This window comes from Mauremys reevesii, linkage group 8, assembly GCF_016161935.1.
Source record: "Mauremys reevesii isolate NIE-2019 linkage group 8, ASM1616193v1, whole genome shotgun sequence".
NCBI lineage: Eukaryota > Metazoa > Chordata > Testudines > Geoemydidae > Mauremys > Mauremys reevesii.
The window spans coordinates 35,244,518-35,261,489 of NC_052630.1; the positions used below are offsets into that span (position 1 = coordinate 35,244,518).

General features: G+C 50.7%; 1 protein-coding gene across 2 annotated transcripts in view; it reads left to right on the forward strand.

Moving 5' to 3' along the window:
- Nucleotides 1–16,972, forward strand: part of PSD2 (pleckstrin and Sec7 domain containing 2) — an 87,437-nt gene that overhangs the window by 45,029 nt on the left and 25,436 nt on the right. For both annotated transcript variants that reach the window (XM_039485215.1, XM_039485216.1), the window contains exons 7-8: nucleotides 12,487–12,576; nucleotides 14,707–14,750. In XM_039485215.1, the coding sequence (XP_039341149.1) occupies nucleotides 12,487–12,576; nucleotides 14,707–14,750 (134 nt within the window). The remainder of the gene's footprint in view (nucleotides 1–12,486; nucleotides 12,577–14,706; nucleotides 14,751–16,972) is intronic.

Genomic DNA, 16,972 nt, shown 5'->3' on the forward strand with positions numbered 1-16,972 from the left:
GGACTGAGACCCTCCCTCCTCTCAGCTCATGTCACACTGCACCATGCACTGAGCACTGTGAGATGCATTGGGTCACCTCCCACAGCAAAGCGTGCTGCAGCAGGACGGTGGGATACAGGGGACCCAGGCTGCTGATTGGAGGCAAGGCTGGTCTGACAACGGCGAGATGGTATTTAGGGCGATTTCACCAGGTGCCAAAGGATTCCTAGCGCTGCATATGGTCAGAAATGAGCATCTTCACAGCCAGGCCATGCATGAGAGGGGAAACCTAACTGACTGTAGGGGAGTAGCATTTGAAAACAGGGAGTCCAGGAAATGCACAGAAAAATGACTGGCATCCCAATCCTACCCCATGAAGGGAACGGTCCTGCTACCTTTGACTCCAGCAGGTCCTGGGACATAGGGTGTTGTCAGCATTGTTAGTCTACCCCCTAGCTGCTCTCCCCATGGCATTGCTGATCTGACCCCAAGCCTCTATGTTGCACAGGGGCACAGCGTGAGGAAATGCCTGTGGGCAGTGAGTCTCAAATCAGTCCTCATTCAGCTCTCCTAGGAGAAGAGAGCCGTAGGCTCTGGATTCCCCTTGACACGCATGGATCTCCGGGCATCCTGTAGGGGCTGTTCACATGCAGGTCTGTGCTCTGCACAGCTGTTACAGTTGGAACCACATTGCCAATTGCTCGCCTGGCTGCCACTGGCCCTGGCCCCTCCCACCATGGGTCAAGATTCCCCGCCTTCCTCCATCCATAGGTAGGGGGACGGATAGCAAGTCTGAGAAATCGGCACACGGGGTGCAGGGCAATAGGCGCCAATATAAGACAAAGCCCTGAATATTGGGACTATCCCTATAAAATCAAGACGTTTGGTCACCCTACTCATGTGTTTTAATCCCAGGGTAGGGTGGGGGGCAGATTGCCCTCATCCCTAGAGTAAGCCCAGAGAGCCTGCACATCCCACATGCATAGACTGGCAGAGGCCAAGCACAGCTTCACCCCTGTGCAGCCCCATGGATGGCAGTCATGCCAAGGGGCCAGGCAGGGGGCTGGAGAGGTGTGGCCATGAACCAGCTCCTCCCACACACACTAGCCCCCAGCAATAGCAAGGCTTGCCAGGAAAGGGATGGTGCCTCCGAAGGCACCCCCGAAGGGAGGCATCTCCTTAGTGCCCCAAACACACAGTCTGGCCCTTAGATCTTTAGCTTTCTGCATGCAAGTCCCCATGTCCTGCTCCCGTGTGAACCCCTCCTCAGTGGGGCGAATCCAGCCGGGAGCTGAGCTGCCCCCCCTTGCAGAGCTTGTGGGTGCAGTGCCGTGTGTCTCAGCAGGCCATGCAGGTGCTGGGGGTGAGGGGTGTGACCAAGGCGTTACCAGGAGCAGGCCGGGCTCACCTGGAGTTCAGTCATCAGCCTGGTGCTCTGGCCTTCCAGATGGGTGGTGAGTTCTCGCACCCATGTTCTCAGCGTGAGGTGGTGGGGACCAGGCGTTTGCACCAGCACCGCCCCTAGAATGAGCCATCTGGCTGCAAATGCTCATTGACGGCAGGATCACAGCCGCCCTCTGCCACTGAGCCTGGGGGAAGAGGAGTGAGCGCTACCCCCAGTGGCATCCATAGGGCCTTACAGGCCACAGCCCTAGCAGCCCACTCTGACGGGTGCTGTTCTGCTGCGCCCGCCGCTCCCTCCTTCACACATATGCTGCTCGGTTTGAATTTATGCGTTTTTAGGGCCAGATCAGATTTGGCTGCAATTCTGACAGAGGCACCCTTGCGGCCAGCCCCACCCATGTGCTGAGAGGAGGATTCTTCCTGCCCCTCAAGCTGGGAGGACAAGGAAATAATGTCCTTCAGATGGAGTGAGGCTGGAGAAGTTTAGACTAAGCTAGCAGCCCAATGGATTTTCAGCTTCAATCGCAGACCAGCATAAGTTTGAGAGAGAGGTTTAAGGCTGTCGGGCTCTGGGGTGTCATGAGGGGGGGCATGGATTAAATTTAAGTGGTGCTAAGACCACATTTTCCTGGGTAGGACACCCCACCTTTGCAGCCCTTCTGGCACCCAGGGGCCTCAGGCATCCCCAGCCTCCGTGGAGAAGCAGAGATGGGGGCTCCAGACACTCCCAGTCTGCAGGAGGGTGGGAGGACTGGATCATTTTGGTGATTCCTGGGGAAGCGGAGATGCGGATGGGGGCTGGGGCTCCCAGAACTGCCTGGCCCCTGGTGGGGATGGTGCTCTTCGGCGTGACCGCATGGCTATGGAAGAGCTTGTGGCTGGGTGTGGGGCAGGGAGAGCTCAGAGCTGGGTGAAGGATAACATGGGGGGAAGAGTGCAGGGCTGGGTGTTGAGCAGCTGGAATGAGGGGTGTGCGGAGCTGGAGGGAAGGGGAGAGGATGCGGCTGAGGGCAGTGGGGAGTGTGGGGGAGAGAGCACAGGGCAGGGCAGGGAAGGAAGAGCTCTAGGAAAATTCTGGTTGCAGCCCTTTCTGAGATGGAGGTGCATCCTGCAGCAGAGGGCAGGTGAAGGGCCTGAGGAGCAACTGACATACCACAGGGCTTCAGCCTGCCATGAAACAGATAAGCCAGGCAGGAGGATATTTAAACAGGGGCACAGGACACAGGTCAAAAATAATGGGCAAGATCCTGCTCAGCCCTGGGCCCTCAGCAGCACAAGGGCAGCTGGCATGTTGCATGGCCGCCCTCAACCTCCCATCCGCCGGGGCAATTGCAGGTGCCATTTTCTCTGCTCCATGCTCAGCTGTATTCCATGGGGGGCTGCTGTGCCCAACTTTATGGTACCCCACTCTCATGAGGACATTGAAATGCGTGAGCAACCTGAACAATTTTCTCGGAATCCAATCCAAGCCATCGGCTAGCTCCCCGCTTGGCTTAGCAATGACACTGCCAAGCTTCTGGCAGCACAATGACTAGATGCTAGAGAAAGAGAGAGGCTTTGAAGCCCTGATGTCAAAGCTACATCTAAAATAAGCTACGGAGAAAAAAGAAATTGCAGTGCAACAGAGACACAAGCTGCACAAACAGCAAACGTCTCATTGCCCTCCGTTAGCAAGAGTCCCTAATAGAATGTGTGTAGCATCCTGCATTACAAGGCTACCATAAATAACATTCTGGGATCTCCCAAGGCTGGCAGGACTGACCTACTGGCAAATAAATCACAGGTTCCCAAGAGTAGTGTATGTGCTGTACAGTATGGATAGCATTACATTAGTCACCGGCTAGATTTCCAGATGCCCGTCAGAAAAATAAATATGCACTGAGCATGGTGTTTCATGCTCTTTAATCTGGGTTTGGAACAGGATTGTGCAAGAACAGCACATCTCACAAATCTTTCGTCTGAACTGAGTACAACTGGTCAACTTTCTTTTTCATCAAAGCATTCTTTCCCTCCAACCAAAACTGGCTTTCCAGCCAAAACACAAAATTCCCTTTCAGTCAAAATATTCCTGTTTTTTGATGAAAAACCAGTCCTTCCAAAATTTTACGGGAAATGGGAAGTTTTTCAAAGAGCCAAAACACTTGCATTTGTGGTTTTTCACAGGGAAAATGTTCATCATAAATTTCAAAAGCAACATTTTTTTCTAACTGCCCAGGGACAACAATTGATATTTTGTGATCGGCTGTAGAAATGAGGATCAATGTGAGTTTCCTGGGCTAAGGAGGTTTCCCTTCACTATGGAAGTTCTTTTCTATATTTTTTTGCATGTGTGACATTAATTTCTTCTTCTCCTTCTTCTCCTCCTTTTTTCCTCCTCCTGCTCCTGGATCCTCTCTTTCTGCTCTTTAACCCTTTGCCAGGTGGTAAGTGCAGTGATTGTAGTGCTTTGCTTAAAGTATTGGCATTTGATTTGGTTTTTTCCTGTGTAAGAAGTCCTTTTGTGTGTGTGGATACCTACGTGATTGTGCGTTACAACAATGTAGTTTAAAAAGTATCTGAATTACATGTATTTCTGGAGGGGGTGTGTGATTCCCTGCTACATTCCAGAGGCCCAGTCCTTCTTCTATTGAATGAAATCAGTGGCAGAACTCCCATAGACTTCAACAGCAACAAGATTCCTCAAACTAAAATGCTATTGATCACGCATCAGCATCTGGGTTCCTCTCACTGATATTCACAGCACCCACTCTGACACCCCATCACAGCAGACCCTAAAAACACGTTGAATGTTTCCCACAGTCTACATTCCATCCAGTGGGTTTCAATGAGTCAAAAATCTTCTTTTGACCAAGAATCACTCAGTACAACAGTCTTCTAGGGGCAGGGACCTTTCTAAATACATCATTAATAACAAACCAAAGATTCATAGACATTTCTCATTTTAAAATAAATGCTAAGGGAGGCAGAATATGTGATTTGATCTGCCTCCTTCTTTCTAACTGTTTGGTTACAGGTGCTGTAACAACACCACCTATTACATTATTTATTGACATAATGGAGACGTGTTGCAACATATTACTGCACATTGCTGAGAGGTGGGAGAGATTGTGAAATCCCACTTGCTTGGAAAGGGTTAACCCTAGCTGGTTGCAGGAGCAGGTGCAGTGCGGTGAGCCTGGAATTGACAAGTGCTGGGCACACTTGGGTCATGTTTTCAAGCTTTTCTCTGTAACCAAAACATATTTTTGTAATAACACCTGAGTTTTTCAAACAATCACATGACTTCTGTAGCTGGGGCTTTAAGAGAAACACCAAATAATGGGAGCATTATGATAAAATGAGAGTTGGCAACACCACAATGTGACTTTGCTGTTGGCTACTTCAGTTCCTGAGATCTTCTGGAAAGGAGCTAGCTAAGGATGCAGGAGACCTCTTGGGTTCTGTCTGCAATGGCCTCACAACCTTCTCATGCATGACTGCTGGTTATTATTACACCCGGGTCAAAGCTTTTGGCCAAAACATAACAATGATGATTATATGAACACAGTATCACAGTGTTGCCGCATCTTGCAGTTTTATTACAACCCTCATAATATTTAATGTGTTTTTTTTCTTAAAGCCCCAGCTCCTTGAGTCATGTAATGACAGGATAATCTCAGCTTTCATGGAAAAAAGTGGTTGCAGAGCAAAGCTTGAAAACGTGACCCCTAAAAGCTCAAAAATTATCCCCTCCCCCACATTAGTGTTCTTTTAAAATCTTAATTGTTAAACCAATCTCATGATTTGGGGTGCCTGATTCATGACTTTTGAATGTCTGGGGTTGGCAGTTCTGCAGTGTTAAAACAATAGGAAATCTGCACCCCTTTGAGATTGGACCTTGCACCCCTGCATCATCCAGGGTCTGACTTTAGGCTTGATGAAGCCAGAGCCTGATCTTGCAAGCTTTATGCAGGCCAAGCCCCTAATGAAAGCAATGAAAGTTTTGCCTGCATGAAGCCTGCAGGATTGGACCCTCTGTCCAAATGGTTTGGTTTCTCCAGTCTAGTTTGTGAGCAGTTTGGGGCAGGAACTTTACCTTCTTCAGGTTGGTTTTGTGTGGCATTGTGGCACACCAATGGCACTCAGCAACTAATGAATCATAAAATAATGGGGCTGTTTTTTTCAAAATGTTAGGCATGCAAATGCATGTGCAAAATACACAGCTACTTTGCACCGGCAGCCGCCACTGTTGTGCATGCAAACTGGGTGATTGAATGTGCCTAATTCACCTAATCAGTCATTTGCATGCACAATGATGTGATTTGGATATGAGTCATCATTCAGTATCTGGATGTCATTTAGTTTTTCCATAGATAGATGTAAATCTAGAGTAACTCCATCACCTCAGTGGAGTCACACTGATGTCATACTGGTGTAAACAAAGTAGGAGGCGATTCAGGCACTTTGTTTATTGCAGTCCTTGTGAGTGAACGCTGACTAGTCCTTGGGCCAAATCCTGACTCCTGCACAAAGCCCATGTAAATGGACCATGCACAGAAGTTCTCCAAGGAGTGGAACCCTATGCATCCAGGCCACACAACAGCAGACCCACTTTGTCAGGACTACCACAGCCTTCGGGCTGAAATAACATCCATGGTCCCTGCATTCCCCATTAGCAAGGGGGTTTGGACAGTGGATCCATATAGCTCTAGATCCGCTAGGCACACACCCATCCATCCTTCCCTCCCAACCTTTCAGCCTCTCATGAGGTGGCACAGGGAGTGCTGCTGCTGAGAACCCCTCTGTGGCTGGAGCCTCAGTCTCATGGACTTTGATGCCATCTGTGGGTCTGTATTTCCCAGGCTGCTCCTGAACTCTTCCTTAGAGATGCTAATCTTGGTGAAGACCTCACTAATTTCCCCATCATTCCCTTACAATACAGGCAGATGCAGTTACCGTAATTACACATCCGAGCCTCACTGCCCTCTTCCATCTTTCTCTCCTTCCCTGTGTGCAGTAGAACACTGCACACAACACAGGTTTTTTGCTGCTAGTGCTTTTGCTGAGGAGGCAGCAGGGTTCAGTGAAGAGATCTGAATCCTAGTCCCAACTTGCCCATCACCTTTCCATGGGACCTCCAGCAAGTCACTTCCCAGTTCTATGCCTCAGTTTCCTCACTTATAAATGGAGATGAAGACCCTGACCTGCTGTAGTGTCATGCTTTCAGAGCTCCTGCTGAAAAGAGCTATAGAAGCCAGATCCTCGGCTGGAGTAAATCAGCATAACTCCACTGCTTTCCATGAGCATTTTGGGAAACGCCAAGACAGCCATTTAAACCCATCCCTTCTAACTCAACATCAGCATTGAACCAAATCCGCCATGTGCAGCTGCTCTAAGAGAGTTGCTGTGAAGAAGAAATGGCACGTTACAGATGCCAGCTAGAACAGAGGGCCACTGGGTACCAACCACAGGGCAGACTGTTCAAACCCAGGGCACAAACCCTAAGTTGGCTGTGAGTTCTAAACTTAGATTTCTCCAAGCAGCACTTTAAAAGTCTTACCATGGAGTCACAGACAGCCATCCCCTTGGGTTCGCCACCCTGGTGAGCTTATCTCTGTGATCAATGGCCCCTTACACCAAGAGTCACAGCAATATTCACGTTACTCCTGATCCCAAAGGGCCAGTCACTTACCCCAGGTCAATTGTGCTTTAGGTCTCATACCAAAGACAAAGCATGTAGCCAATCTTACAGTAAACTAAATGAAGATTTATTAACTAGGAAAGGGAGATTAGTTATCTGCAAGGTTAAAGCCAGCAAACAGACACACAAATGAGTTACAGTCTAAAGTTTCAAAAGGTAATAGCGACTTCTATCATCAGCAAGCTCCACTTAACCTTTAGGGCTAACCCAGGCTAGGCAGCTGGGGATCTCTTGCTCATGCCTAGAAACACTTTGCCCCTTCCCCCCCACACACACACACCCTGAGTCCAAGCAGCAGAGAGATCCTTAATTCCTTTGGTTTGGGGTTTTTTATCCCCCTCCTGCCATGGACTCTGAGCTGCAATCTCATCTGATGGGAGAAATCCACTTGCAGGACTCATCTTCATGGGAAGGAGAGCAGAAAACAATCAGAGTCTCTAGTCCTTTTGTTGATGGTTTCTCAGTCCAGATGTGGGGAGTTTCCAGTTGTAAGATCCAACCCGAGCCCATCTGGTATTGAGGGGTCTCCTCTTTCATGGGGAGGGAGCTAATAATTTCTGTAGAAAAGCAACTCTTCACACTAATTAAATTCCCTCTCCCATCTGGCGATTCAGACAGTCAGAGAGGCTCACAATACAGCCACTCAAACATTACATTACCCTATGGATCGCAGACATTACAAGTGAGATTAATGCAGGCAGCAGCTCACGAGCATTCAATAGAATCCAAACACTTGCTTATGATTCTGATACCTATTCTACCCACAGTTGAGCCAGACAGATTCCAGCTGTGCATCTCTTAGTGTCCAGTGGAGACATGGTGACCTTGGTATGAGCTGGCAACTGGTCTGCCAGCGTCACAACCACATAGTGCCACTTGGTGATTATGATTGGTCTGCAAGGGGTTGTGGTGTCACTTCCATAGTGACATCCTACTTTACAAACTTTCCTGACAGCCATCTCATGCTAGGTTTCATGAACATACCACTCTCATCCAATAGTTACTGCCCCAGAGTTCCCTGGCCCCAGGCAGCATGTGTGAGCACTGAGAAATCAGGCTGTGTAAACTAAGCCACATCCCGCTGTGAAGCCATAGAGAGAAGAGTTTTCAGAGGCCAGGAATGTAATAGGATGCTGCGCTTTCTGGATGATGTGTTCACCAATGCCAGGCATCACTTTAAAGCTCATCAAATGCGCTCAGACTTTCCAGAGACAAGCGAGGAGGGCAGTGCTCTTAGAGAGCTGCAGTGTCTTCAGCTCCCTGCTGTGTCGCAGTGCCTCATTTTCCTTCTGAGTCAGGAGCCTTTTGAATCTGGAGGCTGCACTGCACCTTTGCTTTCCCCTCCTCACCTAAACCTCTGGGCTAACCCTCCTGCTCAGAGCTCTGTCACCTGCTGAACCACCTAATGAGGACACCTAGCCAGCCTTTCATCAAGGGATATTACCAGGTCTGCGGGAGAAGCAGGTAGGAGTCACTGATGCTTGACTGCATCAGATGCTGGAGACACGCATCTTCGATGGATCGGCTTTTAATTACCCAAGCTGTGCAAGTTGAGCAGGCTAGGCCTCATTCTACTCTCACAACCATGTGGCTAAAGCTCCAGTGGAGGTACACCAGAGTAATACTACGTGAGAGCAGAATCAGTATCTATCTATCTATCTATCTATCTATCTATCTATCTCAAACACATCAGGGAGGTAACTCTAATGAATGAGCTCTAAATGAATACTCTATATGAGTGAGCTACACAGAGACCTGATTTTTCACTTCTCATCCTGTGTCCAGGATCATGTAGTGTTGGGTAAAAGTTCATTCTCCTAGGGGAACATAGCAGTAATCACTGCCCAGATTCCTTCTTCTGCCATTGGCCAATGCCTGAGGCTTCATAGAAAGGCAAGTTGACTTTGTGGATGTGGCTAGTCAGTTGCTCAGGGAAATATCTCTTTCCAAGGTCTGCAGGCGACCCTTTATGCAATGAGAACCCAATTCAGCAAGGTACATAAGAAAGTGTTTAACTGTAAGCGTGTGAGAGTTCACATTAAATGGAACTACTTCCATGCATCACGTTAAGCGGTGTGCATAAGTACCTTGCTGAACCGGGTCTCGTGGCACAAGAATGTCTCCTTTGGTCTCATTTTGAATGATGTTTTTTTCTAGTGTAGCTGCAGCCGATTGGTGCATCCGTGTTCACTATCTGACCCTTTTGGAGTGGTTTCCATGAGAGCATTCAGCCTCTGAAGATGCTGCTGGCAACAACATGTATTTACTCCTGTGAATGTGGAACAACTTCTGTGAAGTAGTGATAGGTTCCAGCTGCAAAACTCTTCCATAGTTGAGGGTCTTTGGGGTCTGGGTGGTTTTTTACAGCCCATTCTAAACACAGGGGATGTGTGTGACAATTAAACCTGGGTTTGGATGTCAGGCACCTCTGGAGCTTTGGGATTCGGATTCAGGATTCTGGTTGTGACTTATCTCTAAAGGAAACAAACCACAAGTGGTGTCAGCATCCATCTGACCTCAGCTCAGGGACCCTAAAGAGGCAGGGATCTCACACTGCTATGAGCAAGCACTGCTCAGTTGCAGGAGAACCCACTGACACCAGGGATAATGCTGGCCCATTATGCTAGAGAGATTTAATGAGCCGGTCCGTACTAGTTAATGTTGATGGGAGCCTGGCCTAGGGGACATAGCAGTAGTATGTGTTCATCCCTTTGCCTAGCTCGGAGAATGGCTGCTTTCCTCAGCGCAGCTCCCTGCTGGAGCCGGGCTATGGGGCATTTGTGCATACAAGCAGGGGCGGCTCTAGCCATTTCACTGCCCCAAGAACACGGCAGCCTGTGGATGCTCAACCGAAGCCGCGGGACCAGCGGACCCTCCGCAGGCACGCCTGCAGGAGGTCCACTGGAGCCGTCTGCCGCCCTCCCAGTGACCAGCAGAATGCCCCCCGTGGCATGCCGCCCCAAGCACGCGCTTGGCGTGCTGGGGCCTGGAGCCGCCCCTGCGTACAAGCAGGAACAGATGGAAACTCCACTAGCTGATTCAAGGATACTTGGTACCTGCACCAGTGAGCGAAGACTTTCGTCCTCTCCCTGGGTGAGGGTATTCCACACCTCAGGGTCACCAGCCAGGGGCGACTCTAGGAATTGCGCCACCCCAAGCAGGGTGGCACGCCACGGGGGGCGCTCTGGTGGTTGCCGGTCCCGCAGCTCCGGTGGACCTACTGCAGACATGCCTGCGGAAGCTCCACCGGAGCCGCCTGCCGCCCTCCCGCGGCACACCGCCCCAAGTGCATGCTTGGCGCGCTGGGGTCTGGAGCCAGCCCTGTCACCAGCACCAGGTCCCTCTCTTGGGGGTCCGTTGTTGGTCTGTTATGCTTCTCCCCTAAGCTTCATCCACACCATTCTGTTAAGGTGGCAGCTTGTAGCGCTACCACACCCTGGCTAGCAAGTGGGCATGAGTCCCACTGCCCTCTACTGGAGAGAAACAGCGCTGCTTCACTTTGCATTCTAGCTCCTAGGCTGCCCAGAGTTAACTCATTAGCAGGAACGTGGCCAAGACTTTATAATATGTGTGTCTACAGTGAGGCTTCTAAATAAGATCCCTGATTTTCAGTATTAGCTCAGACTTCAACAGGGGCTGCTGGGTGGTTGGCTGTTTGGACAAATCAGGCCCTATTAAGTTCCATGAATATGTACTGAGGAGGCCTGAATGTAGGCCCCCGCCTTTGCAAAGGTTGGCATGTCCTTTTGGAAGAGTGAGTTGTGTTTCTGTGGCTGCCGGGGAGTTCTGCATAGCCACCGTGTTGACTGCAAAGCCCTAGGAGGCTTCAGATTTGTTACAGCGCTTTATTGCTCTCCTCCTTGACCTCCCCTGGGTGTTGACTAATCCAAACCCTGCTAGTGATAGTATGCATAATTGGGAATATCAGACAGTCATTCAGATGTGGCACCAGCAACCAGAGCCGCTCAGAGAGAAACGTGTCCTCAATTCAACCGCAGCTAATGGGGCAGCAGGGGGCAAAGCTAGCCGTGTTAATCTCAAAGCCTGCCCACATGGTGTTAGCTAGTGATATGGGACAAAGCGGCATCAGAGCTGCAAGCAACCAGTGCTGTGGAGCAGTGAAGGCTGTGCACAGCGATGAACACTGCCAGGGAGTCAGCACATTCCCAGCTGGCCTCCTCTCTTGCTATTTGATGGGCTTTCATGCCAATCGAGGGCTCATTTCTAGTGCATGGGAAACATTTGTTGGGTTGGGCGGGGAGGTGCTTGTTTTATTTGTTTTTAGAGTTTCTTTTCCATCCTGTCGACCTCCAGAACCCACCTCACTTTGCACTGATTCACCCTGGTCACTGTAAGCAGGGTCCCACAGATCACACACAACAAGCCACCATTGCTGTCCTTCTGGATGACAGTCCCTGTGCTCTCCTCTTGCACCGTGGTGAAAAAGGAGTTCCTCACCCCCGAGCCACCCCTCTCACTCCATCCCAGGATGGGTGCTGGCTTTAACTACTTTGATAGTATAGCAAAGTCCTATTAAGGGTTGTGGTTTTAGGTGTTAACTGAAAAACACCCCCAGTACAAAGCAAATGAAAGCAGTGTTTATTCAAGAAATACTGGAGAAACACTAGAACTGGGTACTTGTGTCTAAGAGGTTGTTTACACGGAACAGTAATGTGGACTAGGGGAGTAAGATTTCGCACAAATGTGTTGCTCATTAATTGGTCTGTGTTGACCCTGCTGGTGTGCACTAAAGGTTCCCTAGTGCACTTTAACGTAGGATTGTTTGAAACCGTCTGACGTGAAAGCACCCTTGGGAACGTTACAAACAGATCACTCTTTACAGGACATACTATATATACATTGCAGTACTCACTACAGAGTATACCAAGAGAACCCCCATGATTTTTGGACATCTACATAAAAATTGCTAAAAATAACCCACCCAACTAAAAATAACCCACCCAACCCCCCAGTCAGACACTTCACAGCACTTCACAGCCACTCTGTGCTACTTTGGCTCCAGGGAATCAAGCCCAGCGTTATTTACTACAGTAGGAGTATATCTGGGCTTGGGTTTTGTGACTCGGCTGTTGTGTCGGACTCTCAATTTGGATTCAGTAATATGTGATTGCCAGAGGTAAGCCCATGTTAGAAGGCTGGCTCCAGATTTGGATTGGGAACACTGCCCAATTGGTGTGGGGAGGGGGTTAGATTTGAAAAATGTGGAGCCAGGTTCAGATTGCAAACATCAGGTACCACAGTGATGAGCCTGACAGAAGAACCTCTATGGAAGAGAGGAGCTACAACATTCACAGGTGTTCAGCGTTAGGCTCTTGGATCAGGTCCACACTCAGTTGCTCAAAGCAGTTTGATTAAACTGGGAGCTATCCAGGGGTTTAAGGCTCTGTTCCTTTGCATTGCAGAATATTGGAAAGAAGATGTCATGCCAACAATTTATAGCAAACCTGGATGGCTTAAATGATGGGAAGGACTTTGCAAAGGATCTGCTGAAGGTAATGTGATATCAATGTTAGTGTTATTAGGGTGGCACTTAAAGGCACCATCTCCAAGGCAGGCCCACTGTGCTAGGCGCTGTACATACACTTAGTGAGAGACAGTCGCTGCCCCGAAGAGCTGATAATTTGAATAGCCCATAGGTAGGAGGGGACCCAAACAGAAAGGCAAAGAGTCTCATACAAAGCAAAGCCAGGAATAGAACGTGGCTAGCTTGATTCGTTCACCTCAGGCCCTGCCGCTGAGTTATTTCTGGTGAGAGTCCAAATGTACCTTCTGTTTTCCTTCCAGGGTAATGTCGAAGCTTTGCAGCAGTCCAACCCTGTATTCGGAGCTCCTAGTAGGTTCTGCCCAGGGAAGAGAGCCAGGAATTCCTTAGGTCTCACCCAGCTGCTGGCACAGCTCTGTCTTAACACTACTTTTGCCTTTACAAGTGCTAGCTAGTCCTGTCACCCAGCACCCCAGCGAGGCTGTTACACATCACTGCCCATTTCCCAGATGGGGAGCATGACTTACAGAGAGACTTACCAGGAGGAGAATGCAGGTCGCCTGTGTTTAAGGCACTAGCCTAGTGACTACCCCTGCAGTAGGGAATTACAGACAAACCTCCCACCCATGGCTAAGCTAGTAGTGATAGCAATGGGAATGCTGGTCTAAAATTCCCTACTGCAGACACCGACTTCCTCTCTGAAGTCTCATCTATGGTAGGATCTTTCAAACCTCTAAGTCCCAATAGGTGCCAGGGCTGCCCAGAGAGGGGGACAAGTGGGGCAATTTGCCCCAGGCCCCATAGGGGCCCCCACAAGAGTTTTTTGGGGCCCCTGGAGCAGGGTCCTTCACTCGCTCCGGGGGCCCCAGAAAACTCTCGCGGGGCCCAGGCCCCCGGGGCTTCTTCCACTCCTGGTCTTTGGCAGCAATTCGGCGGCAGGGGCCCCCCGCCGCAGGTCTTCAGGGCACTTCGGTGGCGGGTCCTGGAGCGGAAGGACCCCCTGCCGCTGAATTACCGCCAAAGCAGGGGCACCCAGCCGCCGAAGACCCCAGGCCCCCTGAATCCTCTGGGCGGCCCTGTTAGGTGCAGCTCTGCCAGTGGGAATTGTGGTGTAACCACGGCTCAGACAGGCTCTGTCATCTCACCCCTGAAGTGGGGATTCCCCTCTTGGACGTGGGTCATTCCAAACCCCCACCCCTCGCCTTGGGCGGGGAGCCTTCCAACAGCTTCTGAGAAGGCAGGAGTTCACGCAGGAATCGCTCCAGTTCGGAGATGTAGCCCAGTGCTTTAGGGACAAAGGTCACAGCTTGGGACGCAGGACCCTAAGGCGGCGCTGGCCTTCCCGGCTCTGCTGCTGACATGTGCAGCAGGGAATTCACAATCACCAGGAGTCTGTCCCTGCCCAGAGAACCCTTCACACCTCCCTTCCAAATGCCAGCGCCCCGGTCGTGCTCTCGCCCTTTGGGGGAGGCAGGGAGGTATTAAACTCCTTCAGCCCTTATGGGGACAATAACACTCCATAACATGCCCCATAATAAGCCTGAAGTCCAATGAAAGCTGCTCCCCTCTGAGCAGAACTGCAGTTACCCCTTACCGACACCAGCGTCACCACATGCCTGCAAGAGAGGCACCGTTGCAATGGTCATAGGTGCTGACTCCGTGGGTGCTCCGGCACTCAAGTACTCATGGAAAAAAAATACTGAGTGCTCAGCAGCCGTGGACCAGCTGTTTGGCGGCTGGCAGGAGGCATTTGGCGGAGGGTGGAGAGCAGTGAGCAGTAGGTGGGTGGGGTGCCTTGCAGGAGGCGGTGGGGCGGGAAGAGGCAGAGTGAGGGTAGGACCTCAGGGTGGGGGAGGGGCAGAGCAGGGATGGGAAGAGGTGGGGTGAGGGCGGGGCCTCTCGGGAAAGGGCAGGGTCTCGGGATGGAGTGGGGGTGGAGCACCCACCAGGAAAAATAAAAGTCAGTGCCTGTGAAAATGGTGACTGCCCCTCTGTTCCAAACAGCTCTCCTGTAACAGGGCAGTAACCAAGCATCTCTCTGAGAGCACTTTTCAGCACAGGTCGTATAAAGGGCATTCACCTGGGAGGCGTCCGCAAATGGGACCCATTGCCTGGAGTTAATATTGTGCTCTCGTTTCAGACACTGTATAACTCAATCAAAAATGAGAAGCTGGAGTGGGCCATGTAAGTATCATTTTTCAGTGCCCTCTAACCCGAAAGGTCTCTTTCAAAGCAGCTGACGGCTCTTGGATCATTAGCTCAAGAAGCTTCAGGGAAGTGCAGTATTAACATACGCAGAGACTGGTAATGCTCCAGAAAGGACGTATGCCTCTGAACAGGTGAAATTCAACCCCATTTAGGGCCAGCGCAAGGCATAGGCACCAGGTAAGGCACAGCATTGGCCCTCTGCATGGGGGGGATTTTACCCCTTTAGAGGTACACCTCCTTGCTGGAGTATCTGACGTATCTGCATGTGGAGGGGTGACTGTCACGCCAAGGAAACAAGATGTGAGCTCCCCGGTACGATAAACATCCACTGCTCAGTTCAGAAGCTGGGCTTTGATCAGTCTGCCTATCCCTGTTGGTGGGTGGGTTTATTAATGTATCACACGTGCAGAAGGCACCCATGAGCATTCCATGTGGGCCAGTGACATGTCTCAGAGCAATTAATACCATAATTAACCTGGTCAGCAATGTCACCCATATCATCTCCAATAATAATAATAATGAATAATAACAATAATAATTTTGCAAAACCTTAACTCCAGCCCCAGTCCCTTTACCTGTTTTAAACTCCATCTGTTTACAACATTAGGCCCACTTCCTGCAATGAGTTGCGGGTGGCTGGATCCCCAAGGCCCATTGACCTCAGGGAGGCTCCATAGAGGTGCATGGTTCTGCTCATGGAAGGCCCATTACAAATCTCGTCTCTTTTTCCAGACTTCCTGTCTCATCCTCTGCTAAGCACCAGCTCATCCCCATCCCATTGCTCTTGGCCTTCTGACCCCTCCCATTCTTGATGCCTCTTGTATTGATGCAGTTGTAGCCTGATTTTTCAGAAGTCCTTAGCTTGTGCAGCTCCAGTGGGCTTTGATGGACATTGAGAGCCCGTGGCACCACTGCAAATCAGGCCATTAATGCCGGGTAGTGGCGGGTGGTGTGTGCAGTGCTCACTCCCAGTGCAGTTGTCCCCAGGGATTAACTAGCAGAAACAAGCTCAGGATGACGTTCCATCAAGAGCCACCATGGGGCCAGGTGGAAAACATGTGCACAGCTGCTGAAACCAGAACTTATCTACCTCCCTTCCACCAGGATTAATTACTGCTGCAACCCCCTGAGCACAATGTCATCCAGTCCATTACATTGCACACAGTCGGTTGATTATGGAAATGTACTGTAGAAGCTACTCAAACAATGTAATTGAAAAAAGGAAGAGAACCATATATTGCTCAGTAAGCCAAGCCTTGGTTGATTTCCCATTAGAAACTCGCACGCCAGAAGGGGATGTGGATATCAGGTAAAAAACCACCAAGCTAGAAACAGGGAAGATCCTTTGCATATAAATATTAGCTGTCCAAGCTGGAGGTGGGGTGGAATAGCTGTGCTAGAAATACACTCTTCAGGCCGCACTGGCCTCACCTTGAAACCTCATGTGTCGGTTGATGGGCCTGAATCAAGTGAGCCGTGAAGTGGGTCTTGCCCTGACTTCACTCTGGTTGAACATCCTTTTAAAAAAAAATAAATGTGTGTTTAGGGCTCTTCTTACCCTACCAGCAACCCCTTTATTTACCCACAGACAGGGGCGGCTCCAGGCCCCAGCACGCCAAGCGCATGCTTGGGGCGGCATGCTGGGGGGGGCGCTCTGCCGGTCGCCGGGAGGGCAGCAGGCAGCTCCAGTGGACCTCCCGCAGGCGTGCCTGCGGGAGGTCCACCAAAGCCGCGGGACCAGCGGACCCTCAGCAGGCACACCTGCGGGAGGTCCACCGGAGCTGCCTGCCGCCCTCCCGGTGACCGGCAGAGCGCCCCCTGCAGCATGCCGCCCTGCTTGAGGCGGCAAAATGTCTAGAGCCGCCCCTGCCCACAGATCTGCTACATTCTGGGCAGCCCCCCCTGCTTTGTCCTTCGGGAGAGACCTTTTTTCATCCTGGCCCATTCAGTCCCTGGTCTCTCTATGGGACCAGTTTATTACCAACTGTTGTAGTCAGTGGCGGATTAGCCACTGGGCCGACGGGGCCCATGCTCAGGGGCTCTCGCCAGTTGAGGACCCCCTGGAAAAAGGGCAGCACCATGCTCCAACCCGCTCCGCCCACCCCAGTGATCCTGCTGGGGAGCAGAGTCTGGGCACAGAATGCCGGGTGGGAGAGAGGGTGGGGCAACCCCATTTCCCTAGCAGGAGCACCAGGAGG